This window comes from Sardina pilchardus, chromosome 21 (assembly GCF_963854185.1).
Source record: "Sardina pilchardus chromosome 21, fSarPil1.1, whole genome shotgun sequence".
NCBI classification, from domain to species: Eukaryota; Metazoa; Chordata; class Actinopteri; order Clupeiformes; family Clupeidae; genus Sardina; species Sardina pilchardus.
Window position 1 is genome coordinate 15,261,175 of NC_085014.1, and position 19,367 is coordinate 15,280,541.

General features: G+C 49.3%; 1 protein-coding gene across 1 annotated transcript in view; it reads left to right on the top strand.

The window, feature by feature from the left end:
• Positions 1-19,367, top strand: part of ctnna1 (catenin (cadherin-associated protein), alpha 1) — a 101,915-nt gene that overhangs the window by 56,876 nt on the left and 25,672 nt on the right. Inside the window, exons 11-15 of the mRNA XM_062524007.1 lie at positions 7,055-7,147; positions 7,702-7,858; positions 9,103-9,303; positions 12,085-12,236; positions 16,815-16,925. Coding sequence (XP_062379991.1) covers positions 7,055-7,147; positions 7,702-7,858; positions 9,103-9,303; positions 12,085-12,236; positions 16,815-16,925 — 714 coding nt within the window. The remainder of the gene's footprint in view (positions 1-7,054; positions 7,148-7,701; positions 7,859-9,102; positions 9,304-12,084; positions 12,237-16,814; positions 16,926-19,367) is intronic.

Here is a 19,367-nt window from a genome sequence, read left to right on the forward strand (position 1 = left end):
TCATGTAGAATTAGCCAGGCTTTTACATTCATGGTGCACACTCACACTCAGACTTTCTCCCTCTCAAAACTATCTCACACAGGCACACATACACATACGCACTCATGCACTTTCACTCCTCCAAGCCTACAGTATCTACATTCTTTATGCATGACTGAGACGCACACACACGCACGCACACACACTTTCACTCTTCTCTCAAACCTATCCACACACTCTGCATGCAAGTGTGTGTGTGTGTCAGGGAGAGCAAGAGACAGAGAGACACACACTCGCGCGCGCACACACACCACACACACACACACACACACACACACACACACACACACACACACACACACACACACACACACACACACACACACACACACACATGCACACACACACACATGCACACTCAATCGCTCATTCACTCACTCACGGGCCGCCAACCAGCTGACAGGAACATTAGCCGCCCTCATTAGTTGTCTTCAAATCTGCCCGGCGCAGCGCTGGCTCAGAGGCGTCATCCATTGACATTTTCAAATGACCTCGGCCTGTGTGGGGCCGCCCCAGCCCTCTGTGTGTGGCACTGGTGAGCTGCTGCGGTGGTGTGTGTGTGTGTGTGTGTGTGTGTGGGGGGGGGGGGCGGTGTTGAGGCGAGAAGAGGGTTGGTGTGAAAATCGAAGTGAAAGGTAGGAGGCTGTTTGGGGGATTGGGGTTTTGGTGGTGGTGGTGGTGGTGGTGAGGGGCTCCGGGCAGTTAGGAGCTCATTAGGAAGAGTCTCTCTGGGGTTCCAAGTGCTAGCAGCAGCAGAACATGTCCTCGGAGAAGTCACATCTCTCTCTCCACTGCATTGGGTTTTATATTGTGGGCCAGACACTGAGACACTGTGTGTTGGAGGAGGAGGGGAAGGGGGGTGGGGGCTAGGGCAGGGGCTCTCAATCCAATCGGCAGGTTTAAGCAAAACAAGCGTAGCTTTTAATCCATAAATAAAATCCATCACCACACGGCATTTGCTCGAATTATCAGCTTTGTGTTGGTGGTGAACATATGTACGTGCCGTGGGGCCGTTATACACTCTGTTTTTGTACAGGATGAGATTATGATAATCTGAGCAAGTAACAAATCCCCCCACGTATGCCTCAGAGATGCCATCTCTAATCAGCCAACGCTTTACTCATTCACCATTAGCATGGAGGAACCACTAAAAACAATAGCCAACAATCGTCAACTTCGGACTTCGCTCATCCCTCCTGGCAAGCATTGCACTCGCTCAATAGTAGCAGTTACATTCCACTCGTAATTGTTAACGAACCGACAGGATTGTTCGCAATTAACTCCATATTATGCTTCGGCGAACAACGGGGGAGTTGGCGAGATGAGGCATAAGACCTGCTCAGTGCTCAGTGCCGAGTGGCCACCTGACGCCGTGTTTGGGCGCCTGTAGGAGGGATTTGCAGCCAGATGGGCTCTCTCAGATGTGCTCCTCTGCGCCCATACAGCAGACGCAGGATGGGGACGAGTCTGTGTGTGTGTGTGTGTGTGTCTGTGTGTGTGTGAGGGGGAGTTGTTTTGTGGCTGCCACCGTGCACAGTATTCGGGCCTCGCCCTAGGGAAATGGATGGCCGTTTAACAGTGGATTGAGGGTTTTTAATGTATTGATTTTCCTGACATCTTCAACATTAATGCAGTTTCCTACAGCTGGAAAAATGAACGTGATTGGAGTGTGCTTATGCGCTTTGCATTTCAAATCCCGCGTGTATGTATGTGTCTGCGCGTCTAGTCTCGGCTCATCTCCCCTCCCTCTGCCATGATGCCACACCCCCCAATCCTTTTTCTAGAGCGGAGATCTTCATCTCACCTTCATATTGGATACCAGGTTGAGGTAACTCCTCCAACTCCCACCAAGGGGCCAACCGTGCCCCGATGACTTTACCTCCTCTGCTTCAACCAAGGGTTAAACCTAGTGCTCCAATGACTTGTGGTTCTGAGAGGTTGATTCTTCCTTTTTTTTGTCCACCATTATAAAGCCGGTATTATAGCTAAGCAGGTCACAGCACCATTTAATCTTGTCTGACTGCATAACATTACGAGATGGAGGGGGGTGAAAACAGGCATTCGGCCTCATATGAACTTCTCTTCTTTTGACGTATTTTGTTGTCTTTTTTTTTTTTTACTCCCCATTATTTGTTGGTAAAAGCTACAGATTTTCATGTAGGATAAAAGAAAAAAGATTGAAAGAGGCGGAGGGGGGAGGCAGGGGGGAACGGAAAGGATGGCCTTTTGCACAGTTACTGGCGTGTACATCCGCAATTTCCATGTCCCATTTAAACATGGCTCAGGCTCTCTTGCTGGAAGCGAAGCCATTTTAATTTGCGCTACAATCGAACAGCCATGGATAAGAAAGAGCCAGCTCTCATTCCCCTTCTTCTCCTTCTCATTCTGTTTTTTTTCCCCTCCCTCCCTCCCTCTCCTCATACAAAAGCATCAGAGCCTGTGTCTCTCCCTCTCCATAGTCCTCCAGAGGAGAACAAAACGTGCCAAAACTCTCTAATTTGTTACATTACTTGGGCCTGTGTGCTCGACTCAAAATGTTTCCCCGGTTTGTTTGAAGACAGTTGCCTTTCAAGAGTGGTGGCTGGCTGCTCTTCTAGTCTGGCGGGGTGTGTGTGTGTGTGTGTGTGTGTGTGTGTGTGTGTGTGTGTGTGTGTGTGGGGGGGGGGGGGGGGGGTAGTTCCTCTTTAGTTTTCTTTCTGTTCTCTGTTTCCCTGGCACCGGGCGCATGTCGCCGCCGCCTCATTTCTGGTCTGATTAGTTGATTTCACTCGCCCCTCTCCCTTAATGACGTTCCTCAGCATCCCGAGATTGCAGTGGGGGGGTAAGTGTGTGTGTATTTGTGTGTGTGTGTGTGTGTTGGGGGGGGGGGGGTGGGGGGGTGGGGGGGTGTGGAAGGGCTAGGGCCAGGAGCCAGGTTTCTGGAAGAGCTGCCTGCTGTATTTGCCAGTGTTGAGCTGCAGTACCAGTGCCTCATATTGAGGAGGATTCTTTGAGCTCAGACGCTTCTCTTGTCTCCTTCCTTTGCGGAGACGCTTCTCTGCGCCTCCTGAAGACGAGGGTAAAAATAGGATGGGCTTTTTGTTTTTCTGGTGCCTCTAGGCCTGGTACGGAAAAGGTTCCAGGTTGCTCAAGGGATAGAGAGATTTTGCAGTGTCTTTGGTACCATGTGCAGGCTAAAGGCAGAAGCAGACACCAGGAGTTTGTGTGTGTGTGTGTGTATGTGTGTGTGTGTGTGTGCGCGCGCTCGTGTGTTGGGTCTGTTGTTCTGTGTGTGTCTACAAGAGGTAGGGGGGAGGGTGCGTGTGCGAGAGAAAAGCCCATCATATGTCTAATTTATAATACATTGTCAACCGAAACCTTTTTTTTTTCCTTCAGGAACCTGGTGCCAGCAATAATTACTAAGCTTAAGAAAATCTGGGCAAGTCACCCTGAGTGATTCATGATTCATTGCGTTTGACACCCCTCAAAAGATTTCTTGCCAACTAGTCTGCATAACATATTGAAATCGTAATTAGTGCCCGGATCCAAATTGAATAATCACCATTTCACCGCCTTTCGCATCCATACTGCCTCATCCTGAGCCACCATCTTAATGGGGGCGTAGCTCGGATGACGCAAGTTATTGCTGGCACTCTTGTGGCCCCTAGATGGTAACTGACCCCCCCCCCCCCCCCAATACACACACACACACACACACACACTCTCCACCTCACCCTCCCTTGCCTATTGATCCGGTGCACCTTCGCTAATTTATGTGTGTGACAAGACATACAGTAGGCCACGGGGCACGGGCGAGCCATAGCCACCGGGAACAGGAAATGAGCCGCTCGACTCGCGCCCCCGCCGCGGGAGCGCCCGTCCGTCTGCCGGAAAGCGCTTGACATTTAGCTGCAAATGAGTTCCCCCCGCGTGGCGAGGATAGCCGGAGCTCCTGGTGCCTGCCGCCGCCACCACTGCTGCTGCTGCTCCCCTCGCCACTCTTCTCCCCATTAAGGGGCTCAGCCAGGGTCTGTCGCCGAGGCGCTCTGACACGAGCTATCAGGGCTGCTGTGAGACGTCGAGAGTGTGAAATACACAGTTGGGGGGGAGAAGTATGTCATTGACGACCCCCCTCCCACACACACGCACACACCCAAACCCTGTGCTGATTTCTAGAAAGAAGTATTAGAAGAAAATAAACTGAAGAAAAGGAGAGTGGCAAAAAAAAAATACAAGGCCTCTCTTAATCTCTCCACAGACCAGCTTTTCTGTGGTAGTTTATACGTTCATTTAAATCAGCTCGGTGTATGTGGGATATACATTTACGGAAACTCATTTAAAACCACTTGAATCTAAAATGAACAGATGAGACCTGCTATTACACCGCAGAATTGCCTAAATTGAGCTGCTAATTAGCTCAGTTTCAATGTATGCACCGAAACACCTGTTTTCCAAAGATATACATGTTTTGGTTTTTTAAACCTCCGGGCTAAGATATTCTTCTCACTTTCTTTATTGTTCGGAAGCGGATGTGTTTTTCCACTGGAATTAATTGGGAATGAAATGCCCCAGCAGGGAACGTTTGGGATAAGAGTTAATGTAATTCCAGATGTGTTACCGAGTAGTCATTTAAAACGGCTCTCTAATTTGCTATCGTAGCGCGGGGGGGGGGGACTTGCATCACATGCTAGTGACATGAAGCTTACGGAATGAATTGATTTCTTGCCATCACCACGCACCTTTCCATTACCAGTCACGTGGTCATTTACAGATATGCGTTTTAATAGATTTTCCACTGAATCAGCCTCTCTGACGTCTGTGTGTGTGTGTGAGAGAGAGAGAGGGTGGGGGTGGGTGTGGGGGGGGCAGGGGGGGGATTCGTTGGATGTGTTTGTGGTTCTTTTTTTTTTCTCACCTTGCATAAGTGCTGTAATGTGCTAGAGTGGGTAATGGGGTATGGTGCAACTTGCCCTCCAGACAAATTCTTCATCAAGTGGCTTGAAAGGAGGCATCAGGAGTTTAAACTGCCTTCCTGTGACATCAGACCCCAGGTCCCCCGTCAGTGAGAGTGCCCTCTACACCCCAACACCCCATACCCTCCCCCAGACTCTATTGTCTCCTGGGGGCACCCCCCCCCCCCCCCTCTCCTCAAACCTATGGACCCCTCCCCCCCTTACTCTGACGTGCGAGTTTGGCATTTCTGAGTGCTAACATGCACGGCTAAGTGCCCGTCATCTGAAGTGTGTGGTGCTTTTTAAATGTTTCAACAGTCTGCTGTCTGCAGGGGACGGTGAGCAGAGGTGCATTATGGGTACCAGAATGTACTTAAGATTCCGTTCTGCAAACGGACGAGCACTGCACTGCACTCCCTCCCTACAGGCAGTGAGCGGGCAGCTCCACGGCCAGAAGCTCCCTGGGCAGCTCCAGTCTCCTCGGGCACAGCGGTGCCCAGGTATCTCTCTTTACTACCCCGGTGCCAAGTGCCAGTGTGTGTTTGCTAAATGCATTGCGAGAGTCTGCCGGAGCAACCATGACTAGCCATTCACTCAGTGTGAATGTGTGAGTGACTGTGGTGTAATGCATGGATGAGGAGGCCATGAATCGTCCATGTTGGCAGTTGTAAGTGTGTGTGTGTGTGCACGCGTGCTTTGTGTGTGTGTGTGTGTGTGTACCTTTTCATCTCCTCCTCCTCTGCCACACGTGCGCCACCTGTGTGGCCATGAGTGTGTTGGCGGCTCGGTAAACAACACCAGCCCATAAATGCCACTGTTTTAAATGGCCTGATGGAAATGCAGGTGACCCATAAGAGGACTCGTAATGCGCCTCCTCCGGGGGAAGGGCACACGCGTCGGGGGAGGGGAAGGGGGAGGTGGGGGTGGGGAGATTGGCGGCCTTAGGTGAGCTTGATTTGTTGGGTCAATACAGCAAAATTTACTCTCAAACTATAAACGTTGGCAGCGGGAACAGCACTTGCTTACCTCAGCGTTCTCGCTTTCAGCAGCCTGTGAGATTTTTTTTTCTTCCTTTTTTTTTTTTTTTTTTTTGAAGGTGTCAGGAATATTTGCCTCTCTCACTTTCTCCAGGGGTAATGGCGTCGTGGCAAGAGTGGCGATTTAATCATCCGCGGAAGCCTCTGCCTGCCTTGTCATAGTCGACCCGTCCGAGAGCGACAGACACCGACTCTGTAACGGATCTGAACCTTATCAGATCCAGGTCTCTCTCAGACTCGGCAGCTCCCTCGGACACACACACACACACACACACACACACACACACACACACACACACACACACACACACCACCCCTATATCCCTGCTACATGTGAGGAGGAACAGCTTCTGTTGGCTCTCCTGTTGTGTTTGTGACTGTGTTTGTGTTTACGTCTGAGTGTCTGTGTGTTATTGCCATTCACCTTCTTTCTCCTCGCAGGTTTTATTATTTATCCCTTTTGTCTAATAATCTCGGTACCATCCGACTTTTATGTTCAATTACATTAAATGCGCCTCTGGTTGTACGCTGTCTCTGTGATGGATGGGCGTTTGTGTGGGTGTCTCTACCTGCACCCCACTCTCTATCTCCGCTACCTCTTACTCTGTCTCTATTTCATTCTTCTTTTTTTTCTATCTCTCTGTCTGTCTGTCTCTATCTATTTCTCTCTCCCTTTGTCTCGCCCCCTCTCTACTTCTTCGCCTTGCTCTCAGTCAATCTCCCTGGTTACATCTTCCTCATAGTAATATTGTCTACTTCTCTCCCCTTACTTCTCTCCCCTTACCTATCTACCTCCCTCTTCCCTGCCTGCCCCCCCCCTCTCTCTCTCTCTCTCTCTCTCTCTCTCTCGCTCTCCTCTGCCCATCTTTATGATGATTATGCCTCTCTCCAGCCTCCCATCTCAGTCTCTCACTCTTCTCTTTATTCCACCCTCTTTCTCCCTCTCTCTCTCTCTGTCTCTGTATCTTTCTCTCCCTCTCCCCCCTGAAGTGCCTGTCCTGAAACCATCTCACTCTATCTTGTTTTTTTTTTGTTTTTTTGTCTTAGGTGGCCAACCTGGCATGTTCCATCTCCAATAATGAGGAGGGAGTGAAGCTGGTCCGCATGGCCGCATCGCAGCTGGAGACCCTCTGCCCCCAGGTAGGTACCCACGTGCCCGCACTCGGCTCTGGGCATCCCACTGCCAGTGCCAGCCCCCCCCCACCTACCACCACCACCACCACCACCACCACCACCACCACCACCTCCCCTAGCCAGCCTGCCGAGTCCTTTTCATCTCAGTGCCTAATGGCTCCCATTCATCCTCTGGCTTTGATGTGGACAAATGTAGCTCTCCAACAGCACGAGTGTGGGGCTGTGGGGGGTGGAGGTGGGTGGAGGGGACAATAACCAACCAACCAACCAACAGGATAACCAAAACAGAACAACCAAACAAGCCAGAATTAATCAGACGCTGCACAATTGACGTCGGTGAATCAGGTTGACATTTGTTTTGTGTGATTAAAGATAAATAAAAGGAACACGTAAGGAAAACATCAAAACTGGGAAACGGGGCCTTGTTTTTGTCCATGCGTGATGATTTGCATGCCTCCACCCTCCACCCTCCCCCACCCCCCACCCCTCCCTCCCCCTCTCTCTTCTACTCAGCCAGCCCTTGTAATGGGGACCTAATGGGCTTTAATTTGTAATTGCAGGTGATTAATGCAGCACTGGCCCTGGCTGCCAAGCCCAACAGCAAGGTGGCCCAGGATAACATGGACCTCTTTAAAGAGCAGTGGGAGAAGCAAGTGCGCGTGCTCACCGACGCCGTGGACGACATCACCTCCATCGACGACTTCCTCAGTGTCTCAGGTAAGCACTTCCCCCCCTCACCCGCCCTCCCCACGCCCTGCTCCTGCCCCCCCCCCCCCTCCGGCGACGCTAGAGGCCAGAAAGTGAGCGTGGGCTCTGAGAGCCAAAATGGGGCCCTGATGCTAATTTAATAGCATCCGCAGTGAGGGTCTATGGCAGCCTATCCTCGGAAATTGTGCTTGGAGAGCACATGAAGTGGTTTGCTTGTTATTCATCTGCGTGTGTATTCGTACAGCATATATTGGTAATGTTTTTCAATGAGCTGCAGCCAGGATAAGAAATCTCGATAGTGCTGTTAGCCTTAATACTGCTGCTGCTGTGCGTTGCCACTACTCCCTTTTGTAAAGCTCCTGATAAGGTACAAGGTAACCATTGACTGAGCATGCACAAAGCATTAAGCCACTCTCATCTACTACCCAAGCCTTATGAGACAAAGATGAACATGGTAACCACTGTTAATTGTTTCTCAAAGGAACGGCGGTGGGGGTGGAGGAGGGGGGGATGGTGGAGGGGGGCACAAGTCTGTTGGAGTGCCACGCTTTGTCTGTATTGAGAATACTTCTCTGTGCTTGATTAGTCTTCCTTTCTCTCTCCTCCCCCGAACCAGACAAAAGCACTTGAGCACTGGCCGCGGCAGGCCTGCAATTGACATCCTGTCACGTATGTTAAGACGCACAAACGGCTTGTCAGGCGTGGCCTTAAAGAGTTCTCATTAAGCATTAAGCGGAGTGACTCCTCTCACCTCCATCCAAGGACGGAGCGCAGTTTACACAATGTCGATTTGCATTTTACAGGCACCCATTAATAAGCTGTCTACGCGTTTGTCTCCAGGACTTTTCTTTTTTTAAGTATGTGTGTGTGTATGTGTGCGTGTGTGTGCACACGTCTCGTTCCCCACTGCCCTTGTAGGTTTCCCGTTAACGTTCCTCTAAGCCAGGGACAGTGCAAATATGCCATGAAGGATAAGGATTTCCTGCATTAATGTGTGTGTGTGTGTGTGTTGCGCAATACCCCCGGCCCAGCACTCTCCAGTTCCCTCTCCATGTTGTGTGTCCTTGTTGTTCCCGTTTTGCTACGCAGGCAGGTCACACGTCGAGGGGGGAAAACGTCTTTGTCACATGTTTGCATACATGCGTCTTAAGTTATGTTAATCTGGATTTGGCGGGTTTTGTTTGTTTTTTTCCCCCTCCAATCTCTCTCCTCCTCCTCCTCCTCCTCCTCCTCCTCCTCCTCCTCCTTCTCAGAGAACCACATCTTGGAGGACGTGAACAAGTGCGTGATCGCGCTGCAGGAGAAGGACGTGGACGGGCTGGACCGCACCGCCGGCGCCATCCGAGGCCGCGCCGCCCGCGTCGTGCACGTGGTCACCTCGGAGATGGACAACTACGAGCCGGGCGTGTACACCGAGAAGGTTCTGGAAGCCACCAAGCTGCTGACGGACACCGGTAAGGGCTCCCGTCGACGACTAACGCCTCCCACCAAAAGACATATTCGCGCTAGACTAGACAGAGACTTTGCGCTGGCGCTCTCCTCGATCGCCCCATTTTTTAAGGCTCAGTGGTGTGTAGCCCCTCGTCTCCTCCTAATGCTGGACTGAATGGATTCTCATCCACAGCCCATTTTGTTTTCCTGCAAAAAGCTCATTTTTGTGCCTGCTGGGACTCCTCAGACTGAGGCTCTGAAATTTATCCAGGTGACAGTTTCAGGGGAGAAGAGAGCACGAAAACATTGAACATTTTTACAATTTTTTTTCTCCCCTCACAGATGAAACTTGAATGAATGCAGGCTTAACGTTGCTTCTGACAAGAGTGTACACACACACACACACACACACACACACACACACACACACACACACACACACACAGACACAGACACGCATACACACGCCACATCAAACAGACCTATGCAGTTTTGAGAATATGAAGGGCATAATGAATAAATGTATGAATATGCAAATTAAGATTAAAAAAAAAAAAAATCCGCTTCCTAAACACCACAGCACTGCTACAGCTCCCTAAACACCACACCTGACTAAATCCCCTTTGTGACTGACACAACAGTACTTCTGCATTCAACACACACGCACTCACACACACACTCACACACGCACTCACACACTCACACACACACACACACGCACACACACTCTCTCTCTCACACACACACACACACACACACACACACACACACACACTCTCACACTCACACTCATGTCCTCTGTGACTGGATCAGGTGTGGTTTCCCCCACCTTCCCATGATCCCATGCACAGCTGATACAGGTGTGACTCTACACCCTCCCGTTAGGATGTCGACGCCCCCACCTCCCCTGCCATGCATTTATCCTGCGTGACCATCACTGTTGACAGACTCCGGCTTTTCCCCCTGTTGAAAATGAGCAGTGCTGGTTGGAGCAGGAACAGATGGCGCATAATGCAGCGGTTTAGTGGTTTTGCACCTCACTCACTCACTCCTAATGCAACCTCACCACCTCAGTGTTTTGTTGTGTGAAAAAGAAACCAAGCAAATGAGAGCTGCAATCTAAAATTTGAATCCAGTCACTTTTTCGCTCACATCCAGATAATTGCCAAACAGCATGTTGCCTTAGGAGAATGGAAGAGTGCGGTGTAATTTGATTGGCGGTTGAGCTCGAATAACAAGCCTTTTGCCATAATCGTGGACTGTTGCTTTAATAAATAAATACAGGGAAAGGATGGAAGTGCAACGTTCTCGTCGAGCCATGCTGCTCATGCATGTGAGCGCTTTGCATCCCACATCCCCAGCCCGTGTTTTCATATTGGAGCGCGGAGGCCCTTTTAAGTCCATTTAATGATGCAATCACCGCAAAAGCCGTATTCTCCTGTTGCGTTATTAAGATGAATATCGGACCTGGTCCTGTCTGAAGGAAGTTGTAAAAGATTAAGTGTTTTCCCCTATTTTTTTTGGCTGCGGTGCGAGAACAGAGAGAATAGAGAAACGCAGAGTGGTAGAGGAAAGAAAGAGAGAAGGAGGAGAGAAGACAAGCTGTGTCGTGACCGTGAAGGCTCCCTTAACTACTTTTAAACCTCATTTCCCCTGCTGAGCCTGCAGGCTGGCCCCAAACCTATTTCTTGACGTGGCGCTCCAATCTTCCGCAAGCCCACCTCAACACACACACACACACACACTTTCCTTTTTTCCTTCCATCCGTTCCTCCTGTTGTCCCTCAGTGTGTCATTCAATGCCCACCCTCATTTCGTTTTTTTTTTATTTCCGTATTCACTGGTCCGTCTCTCTCTGAGTTTTCCTCTTGTTCATCTCTCCCTTCACTCCCTTCTCTCTCTCTCTCTTTCTTTCTCTCTCTCTCTTTCTCTCCTTTCTCTCTCCTTGCTCTCTCTCTTTGCTCTCTCTCTCTCCTCTCTCTCTCTCCCTCCCTCCCTCCTTTTCTCCCTCCTTTATTCTCCATTCAGTCCCACTGCGTAGGCCTAAATTGTGAATGAGAATGGATATTAATGTAAATGCAACTTAACAACCCATGGGGAGGGCCCATTACTACATAGATAGGCCACTGAGCCTCTGGGAAGGCATTACAAAATGGCTGTGCAAATGGCCATAGATCATGTTAAATCAAGTAACTCGTTTCACCAAACTAGAGGTGTTGGAGCATGTTTTTTTTTTTTTTTTTTTTTTTGGTATGTAAACTTAACGTGCAGCTTCCCCTCCACCATATTACATACAACAAGAAAGCAACGAACAAGACTTCAACAGCAGAAAAAACCTTTCCCCAGCCATAAAAGCTTTTTGTAATCTACTGGCACGCAATTAATTATTGAGAGGGCAATCTGTTAGTTCATTTCTTCAGTTCCGTTTTTGCGCCCAAAAACAATTTATTTGCAGGAACATAAATGAAAAATGAATGAAAGATATGGCGGACTGGATCCTTTGCTGCGGCTTGTGTGATAATGAAAAGTAAGGGTCTTCTGATGAACCTCTCCAGAGTCTCCAAAATGTAAGGAAGCGTTTGTCCGGAAGCAGGCTTCTCCCCCCTATGCGCCTTATCTCTGACGTACGTAAGGGAGCACTTAGGCAACTGCAAACCCTGTTGTGCAGCCTGGGATATATAGGGTGTGTGTGTGTGTGTGTACAGGCGTGTACGTGCGCCGCGTACACACACGTGTGTGTGTGTGTGTACAGGATAACTGTATTCTGTTCTCACATGGCCACCGTTCGTCCTGTGCCCTCCGCAGTGATGCCTCGTTTCACCGAGCAAGTGGAGGCGGCCGTGGAAGCCCTGAGCGCCAACCCGACCCTGCCGGTGGACGAGAACGAGTTCATCGACGCCTCGCGCTTGGTCTACGACGGCGTGCGTGACATCAGGAAGGCTGTCCTCATGATCAGGGTGAGTGTATTATTCATGACCTCGTTCTGTTCGTGTGTGTGTGTGTGTGTGTGTGCGCGTGCGTGCGCAATGGTGATGGGGGCGAGAGAGAGTTGGAGAAAGTGTATTTTGTATGTGTGAGTGAGTAACACAGACAAACTCTCCACCCCCACCCCTCCTCTCTCCTCGGTGTAAAGTGACTGACTCATTCTCAGCACTGAAAATTAACTTGAAATACTTCAAATTTTATTTTCTTTTATTCTGTGTAATCTTGTTAACACTGCAGTAGGCACTGAACATCAACACAAAAATCAGGTCCATGCTTTTTAGCTCAGCTAAAAGACCCATTTGTACATAATAAAACCCTTCAGGAAATCCTGTGTCCACTCCCGCTGGCCTTCTCACCGTGTGTGTGTGTGTGTGTGTGTGTGTGTGTGTGTGTGTGTGTGTGTGTGTGTGTGTGTGTGTGTGTGTGTGTACTGCCCATCGACATCCCAAAACTAATGGAGGCGACGTGTTTGCAGCAGTTGACAGGCTAATCGAGGCAATATCCCCTTTTCACTCTGTGCACTGTGCCGGCCTGCGCTCTCTGGACGTGCGGGAGTCTAGTTGTGCACGGGTTAATGATCTTTGCCTGAGAAGAGCTCCGAGAGAGGACAGATGGCAGCTTGCGAGCACTCGAGCGTTATCTAATAGACTGACAATGAGCAGACAACAAACCCATGGCCATCGTTAAGATTAGCGGGGAGCTCGGAAATAGGCGCCATACGCAACTCGTGGCTACGGCAGGCCCATTAGTTGAGGCAGATTTCATGTGGCATCGTTCAGTGTAATGAGATTTCAATTAATCGTAAAGATTGTGTGCACAGTTTGAATAATTGAATGGAGATTTTTTTTCTTTTTTTTTTTTTTTCTCTTCTAAACCCCACTACCTCCCCCCTACTTAGTCGTTTCGGTTAAATGTACTAAGACCCCGCAATGCACTTGGCCCTCATAGTCGAGTAAAGGGGATCATTGAGGAAGTTATTAGGATGACAAATTTAAATGACATGCAGTACATTGGTCCCTGGCCATTCCTTTGGAAATGCTTAATGCTCAGTTGCCTCCATGTGCCATTTGATTCACCATATGCTTATTTCCATGCCCATAAGAAGCATTCATCTTGTTTTCCTTTTTTTTGTTTTGCGCGTAAGGAATCCCCTCAGCTGTATAAAGTCATATCGACCTCACTAACCTTCTGTTTGCCCTCCGCGTCCCTTGTGGAAATCTCCGCACCCACATTGTACCAAAGGGTCCTCATTAATGCCCGCAGCTCTGAACTAGAGAAACACCAAATTGGATAGAGAACCCATTACACAGTATTTGCATTATAATAAGTAATTGATTTAACACTGCAGTTTTAATTAGCAACACCACAACCGCCCCCTCCACCAACCCCAACACCAACCCCCCCCCCACCCTTCCACTCCACTCGGCCAGGCTCGCACTCCCGTACAGTATTCATTCCCCCCGCCGTGCCATGCTCCGTTCTTGTTATCCAGATTGATGAAGCAGTTAGGGCCCGAGCCCCTGGGCTCCCCAAGCCTTACCTTGCCCAGTGTTGGTTTAACGTGGCCCACGATTGATGGGAAGGATTGCTTACCCCGAGAATGCATGGCAGGTTCAATAGCCTTCGACGCAGGGAGCCAATCACTGCTGATCTTTTGATATTTTCCGTCTGCTTCCTCCCTTCAAGCTTGTATATTGCATAATTAAAAAAACAGTGGAAGTCGATACATGTTTTCTGTTCTTTTGTTATTTTTTTTTTCGTCGACTGTTTAAATTGAATTGGAGTAGGCAATCGTTACAGGCGTTTTGGCATGTAGACAGACTAAAGGCCCAAAGCTTTGTTCCATAAGTGATCCAATGATTTACTTATTTTTTTATGGAAGTAGCTTTTTTTTTTTTAAATAGTGGCTTCAGCCACATTTTTCAAAAAGAAGAAGAAGGGAGAAAAAAAAAAGCAAAGACCGAATAAGTGCTTCCACTTCAGTACCTTTTTTTAGTCTTTAATTGAAGTTAATCAGATCGCCCAGGCGCTGCGGTCGCGTCCAGCTAGCGTGCCCCTCGAGTGGACACAAGTGTCGTCCAGTCAGGCGGGTTAAAACAGCGGCGTGCAGAAGAACAGCTCCGCCGGGCATCTCCGCTGGCCCGCCCGACGCTGCCGCGGACCTTTCAATCCAAACCGACAAGTGTGTGGCTCGGGCGACTCGAGATGGACAGAGTCTTTAACCTCTGTAAATGGAAGCACTCTCAGCCCGGGTCGAACGTCTCCTGGTATTTGACAGTCGAGCAGCCTCCCTGTCCCCCCTACACACACACACACACACACACACGCACACCCACGCACACACACCTCCAACACAGAGATGTCACTGGTGCTAATGGCTTGCGGACAGCCTACCCATCGGAAAAGTTTGGGCAGCTGTGACTGCTCGTGGGCACGGGGAGGGGCGGACCTGATTCCAGCTCACCTGTCGCGGTGTCGCCACAGGCGTTCTCTGGTGCACGCTGATATTTGGGCTCTTGTCTGCCCCAGTTTATTGACAAAATGCACTCAACCTGAGACGCACAGCGGCAAGAGTCCCAGATATTTTCTCTGCAGCGTCTTAAACATGCGTCCTTGGAAACGCAAGTGTTAGAAACATCGGGCCCCCTGGTACGGTTCAACAGCTTAAATACAACTTGGAACGCACCAAATTTTCATTGACACCCAAGGTGCCAAGTTGGTGGCGTACTGTGAAAGTGTCGGCTAGCAGGAAGCTTTTTTTCCCCCCTTGTCTGATTCATCTACTGACTCAGACTGTCTTGTGGAGGCATGTGGTCCCTGCAGTTTTCCCAGTCATCTTCACTCAAACACTATAAGGCAGCTGAGCGTCAGTTAGCTCGGAGCATGAAAAGGCAGTCCACCTTTCCACTCTTCGATTTTAGGGCACATGCAAAAAGGCTCTTTGAAGTGTCGAAGTACTTGACACTTGGAACTCTGTTGTCAGTGAGCATCCAAAATGTATAAAGCGAGTGCAACCTAGCCAAAAAAAACTACAGTGTATAAACTACAAAGAAAAGGGGGCAGGGTGCAGAGAAAGAAGCAAGAGTTTTTCCAATTCCTGCCGTCGGAGAAAGGTGATCTTGGTGCGTGAATGCCAGTTTCCCAAGGAGCATTGAAAGACAGTCCCCCTTCCCAGCCCCTGCAGGCTGCTTGCTGCCTCCTGACTGGTTAATTCAGGTTATCGGCGGGGAGATAACTTCTCAGTCTTCGCGGTGTGTTATATTTATGTTGAGGTGAGCCGGGGCTGTAATCTACACATCCTTGACATTCTCAGCCGACGTCTTGACGTGACCCCGTCCCAGTTCCCTTCATCTCCAGGATTATTCAGTATTCCGATGCTTATCTGTCTCCACCAAGCTGTGGGCGTGAAATCTTGACACCGCCGCCGCACCCCCACACCCCTCTGTTGAGTGGTGAGTAGGTGCTGATTACCCCCCCTCACCCCCCATCGCTACCAGCCCCCCCCCCCCACCCGTCAGAATCACTGGTCCTCGACTCTCCTCTGCCTAGTGGACACACTTAATCTCTCACCAGGGAGAAGGGGACCCTGGCTTGTTGAGCCGTGGCATTTCCATTCTCCAGGCCCTGCAGTCAGCGAGCCTGTCGTCATAAATGGATGCTATAGACAGTTGGATAAGCGCGGCTCGCCCCGTTTCGGCAGGGATAATGCACTTTTATCGTCCCCACATCTCCCCGCCTCGCTTGTATCGAGTCCGAATGCATTTCCTTGTCCGTCAAGGATTTGGCTAGATATATATTAAATCTATATTTTATTTTTTTTTATTTTTATTTTTGTATTATTATTTCACACGTCGCACACAAGCCAGCCTGCCCCTGTTCGTGCCTTGTTGCATGCTAAGAGAGGAGTTCGGGTACAAGGGGGTTACTCTGCATGCAGGGCAGGGAGCAGCGAGACGGGATGGAAGCTGGGGATAAGGTGGGCTGTCTCACTTCACACAAGCCAGGGGATCATTCCTCATTTTTTCAGCCTCTCTCGACACCCCACCTCCACTCATACTCAAACCCCCCCCATACACACACAAACACACACACACACACACCCCGCCACCTCTATGCGGCTTGCTTGTTTATTTGTTTATTTATTTATTTATTTATTTATTTATTTTGTTAGTTATTTAAGGCAAAGACACCAGCGACAGATGGGAGACTGATTGAAGCGTTTTACTCCCAATATGTTTCACACTGGCTTATATTTCCATTTTCCCTCTCAAAATGCACAGGCAGCACATTACACTTGATTTACAAATTCATTTAGAGTTTACAGTTTCCAGCCGCCGAGCTTATCTGCCTGCGCCGCAGTTGGGTTGGAGTTAAGGCTTCGCCATAGATCATAAGCGAGTTGGGTTACTTAACAGTCTTCAGACCAGCCCTCCAATGTTCCCTGTTCACTCTCGTCTTTTTTTTTTTCCCTCTCTCTCTCCCCCGCTCCCTCCTCCTCTCTCTCCTCCTCATGCTCACTCTTTTTTTTGTGTGTGTCTCTCCTTCCGCAGACCCCCGAGGAGCTGGACGACTCGGACTTTGAGACGGAGGACTTTGATACGCACAGCAGGACCAGCAGGCAGACGGACGACGACCAGCTCATTGCCGGCCAGAGCGCCAGGGTGAGACGTGTGCCCCTTTGTCCCTCGGTGTTTGTGCCCACACCCACGGTCACACCAGGGCCCCAGATCTGTCAGACGCGTATACCCACACACGCTCAGTGTGTCCCTCTCTGCCTCTGTGTCTCGCTCTCTTTCTCTCTCTCTCACTCGCTCTTTCTTTGCCCTATCTCTGTTTCTCTCTCTCCCTCTCTCTCTTTCTATCTCTCCTTCTCTCTCTTTCTTTACCCCCCCATCTTTCTCCCTTTCTCTCTCTCTCTGTCTCTCTCTCTCTCTCTCTGTCTGGTCTGGTCTCTCTGGTTGGCCATCTTGTTCTTTCCCCTCCCTCTTACCTTTTCTTTTTCCCTCTCTCTCTCCCTCCTTCCCTCCCTCCATTTAGGATTACCCCTTCCCTGTAGCTCCTGAGAGGATTTCTTTTTAAAGGAATGATGCAACCTAGCACAGAGACCAGAGGAGATTTGACTTGTACTTTTCAGTTTGAAGTCTGGGTGTTTTTTTTATATTGTTGAGGTCAAAATGCCACTTCTGTGGACTTTTCACTGAACTGGAGGGGTTTACTTGAAGAGAGGTTTGTGGAAAGAAATGTTAAGATTTTGATCAGTGTGGTTCAACTTCAGTGAATTAAAGCACATACAGTAACCATCTCCATCTGAATTGAAATGGCATCACTCTTATTTACGAAGCGAAGTGAAACCTGTGGTTTCTCTTCATTTCAATTAGTTGCCATCTCGCCATCACCAGTAGTGTAGTGTAGTGTAGTGCCCACCTGAGTGATGTGATGGCAGCCATTTTGTGCCCGTGCCCTGCCCACTCATTGTCTGCCTGGCATATCAATGTGGAAATGGGGAGCGGGCCAGCTGCACAAGTGGGATTTCCTCCTTGATGGCTGCCCATCCTGGTGTGCTTAACTCCCCTGCCTCCCTCCACTGTACTCTCCCCCCTCCCTGTGTGAAGTTCCACCGAGTCGGAGCGGAGCTTGAGCGAAGGAAACTGAAACGGTGCATTAGGATTCTACTGTGAGTGTCTGTCGTGAGTTCACAGGTTAATGCCATCAGCGGCAGCTCAAAGATCAAGCTTTTCCTCGTCTCTCTCTCTCTCTCTCTCTCTCTCTCTCTCTCCCTCTCTCTCACTCTCTACTCCTTCCCTCATGCAAGCACATCTTTCTAATCCAAGGCTCACATCTTTCTCTCTCTCTCTCCCTCTCTTTCTCTTTCTTTCTTTCCTTCTCTCTCTCTCTCTCTCTCTCTTGCTCTCTGCCATCTCTCTCTTTCTCATCTCCCCTCTTATCAGCTCACCGACCTGGTTGCTGTTGCCTTGGTAATGCAAGCAAAAATACATTCTGGCACAGAGCAGCTGTGTAAAGGGTCTCTGCATTCTGCCGTGACGAGGGAGCAGATATTGGGAATCAGGCATGTAGATGAGGTTAATTCAGGGGCGAACTTCCGGGAAGTGTGATTGGCGTGGCAGACCTGGTCTTAATGCCTTTCATTCTGAGGAGTGCTAGTCAAAGGGTGGGGGGGTGGGTGGTGGTGGCGGCGGTGGAGTAAGCCTTTGCTTTGGGGATCTTGTTACTATGGTTTTGATCTTTCTTGTTGGCACAGTGCAGTTTCATAAAAGCTAATTTGTTGTTGTTGAAATATACTCTCTTATGTGGTTTTCCACCCTCCCCTTGCTGTTCTTTTCATACTTATGACTAGCTTGTTAATCTCCATTGCTCTGAAAGTAAAATATATATTTTTTTCCTATTCAGAAGGCTATTAGAATACTGTTTATTATGTTTTTGTTTTTTTTGTTTTTTTCCCAGTCTACGCTGCCTCTGTGTTTTATTGAAGGCTTTCCACACGGTTTTCTCCAGCTGAGTCTGATGAAAGATGAACGCAGCGCTGTTTTAATGAGCAGTGACGGCTTTTTCATCCCCTCCACCTCCGCTTTGAGTGTGTGATTTTTTTTCCCCCTCTTTTTTTTCTTTTTTTTTTTTTTCCTCCAAATCAAACCTTCGCTAGCAGCGCCATACAGCTTTTCATTCTCCCAATCACACAAGTTGGCTCCAGGACTTGAGGTGGATTTATTTATTTATTTATTTATTTATTTATTTATTTTTCTCCCCTCCCCTCTTCTGCCGCGGGACTCCAACCGAGGGGTTTGACACCAGCACAGAACACACCCGTCTGGGTCGTCCCAGATGGAACACAATTACTTCACGTTTTAATTGGTGTCAGGCATCCCCCGCTTTGTTTTTCCCCACATCCCCCATGTGGGGAGCGGTTTCTGCCCACCGAGGACTAGCAAGGGTCGTACTGAAGCTCCGCCTGTACTGGAGGGATGTTTGTTTGTCCTCTGTGTTTGTTCTCCTCGTCTCTCTCCCTTTTCACTTGTTTTTTTTTTCATTCTCTTTCATTCTCTCTGTACTGTCATTCGTCTGTCCCTTTTTATTTATTCTTTTGC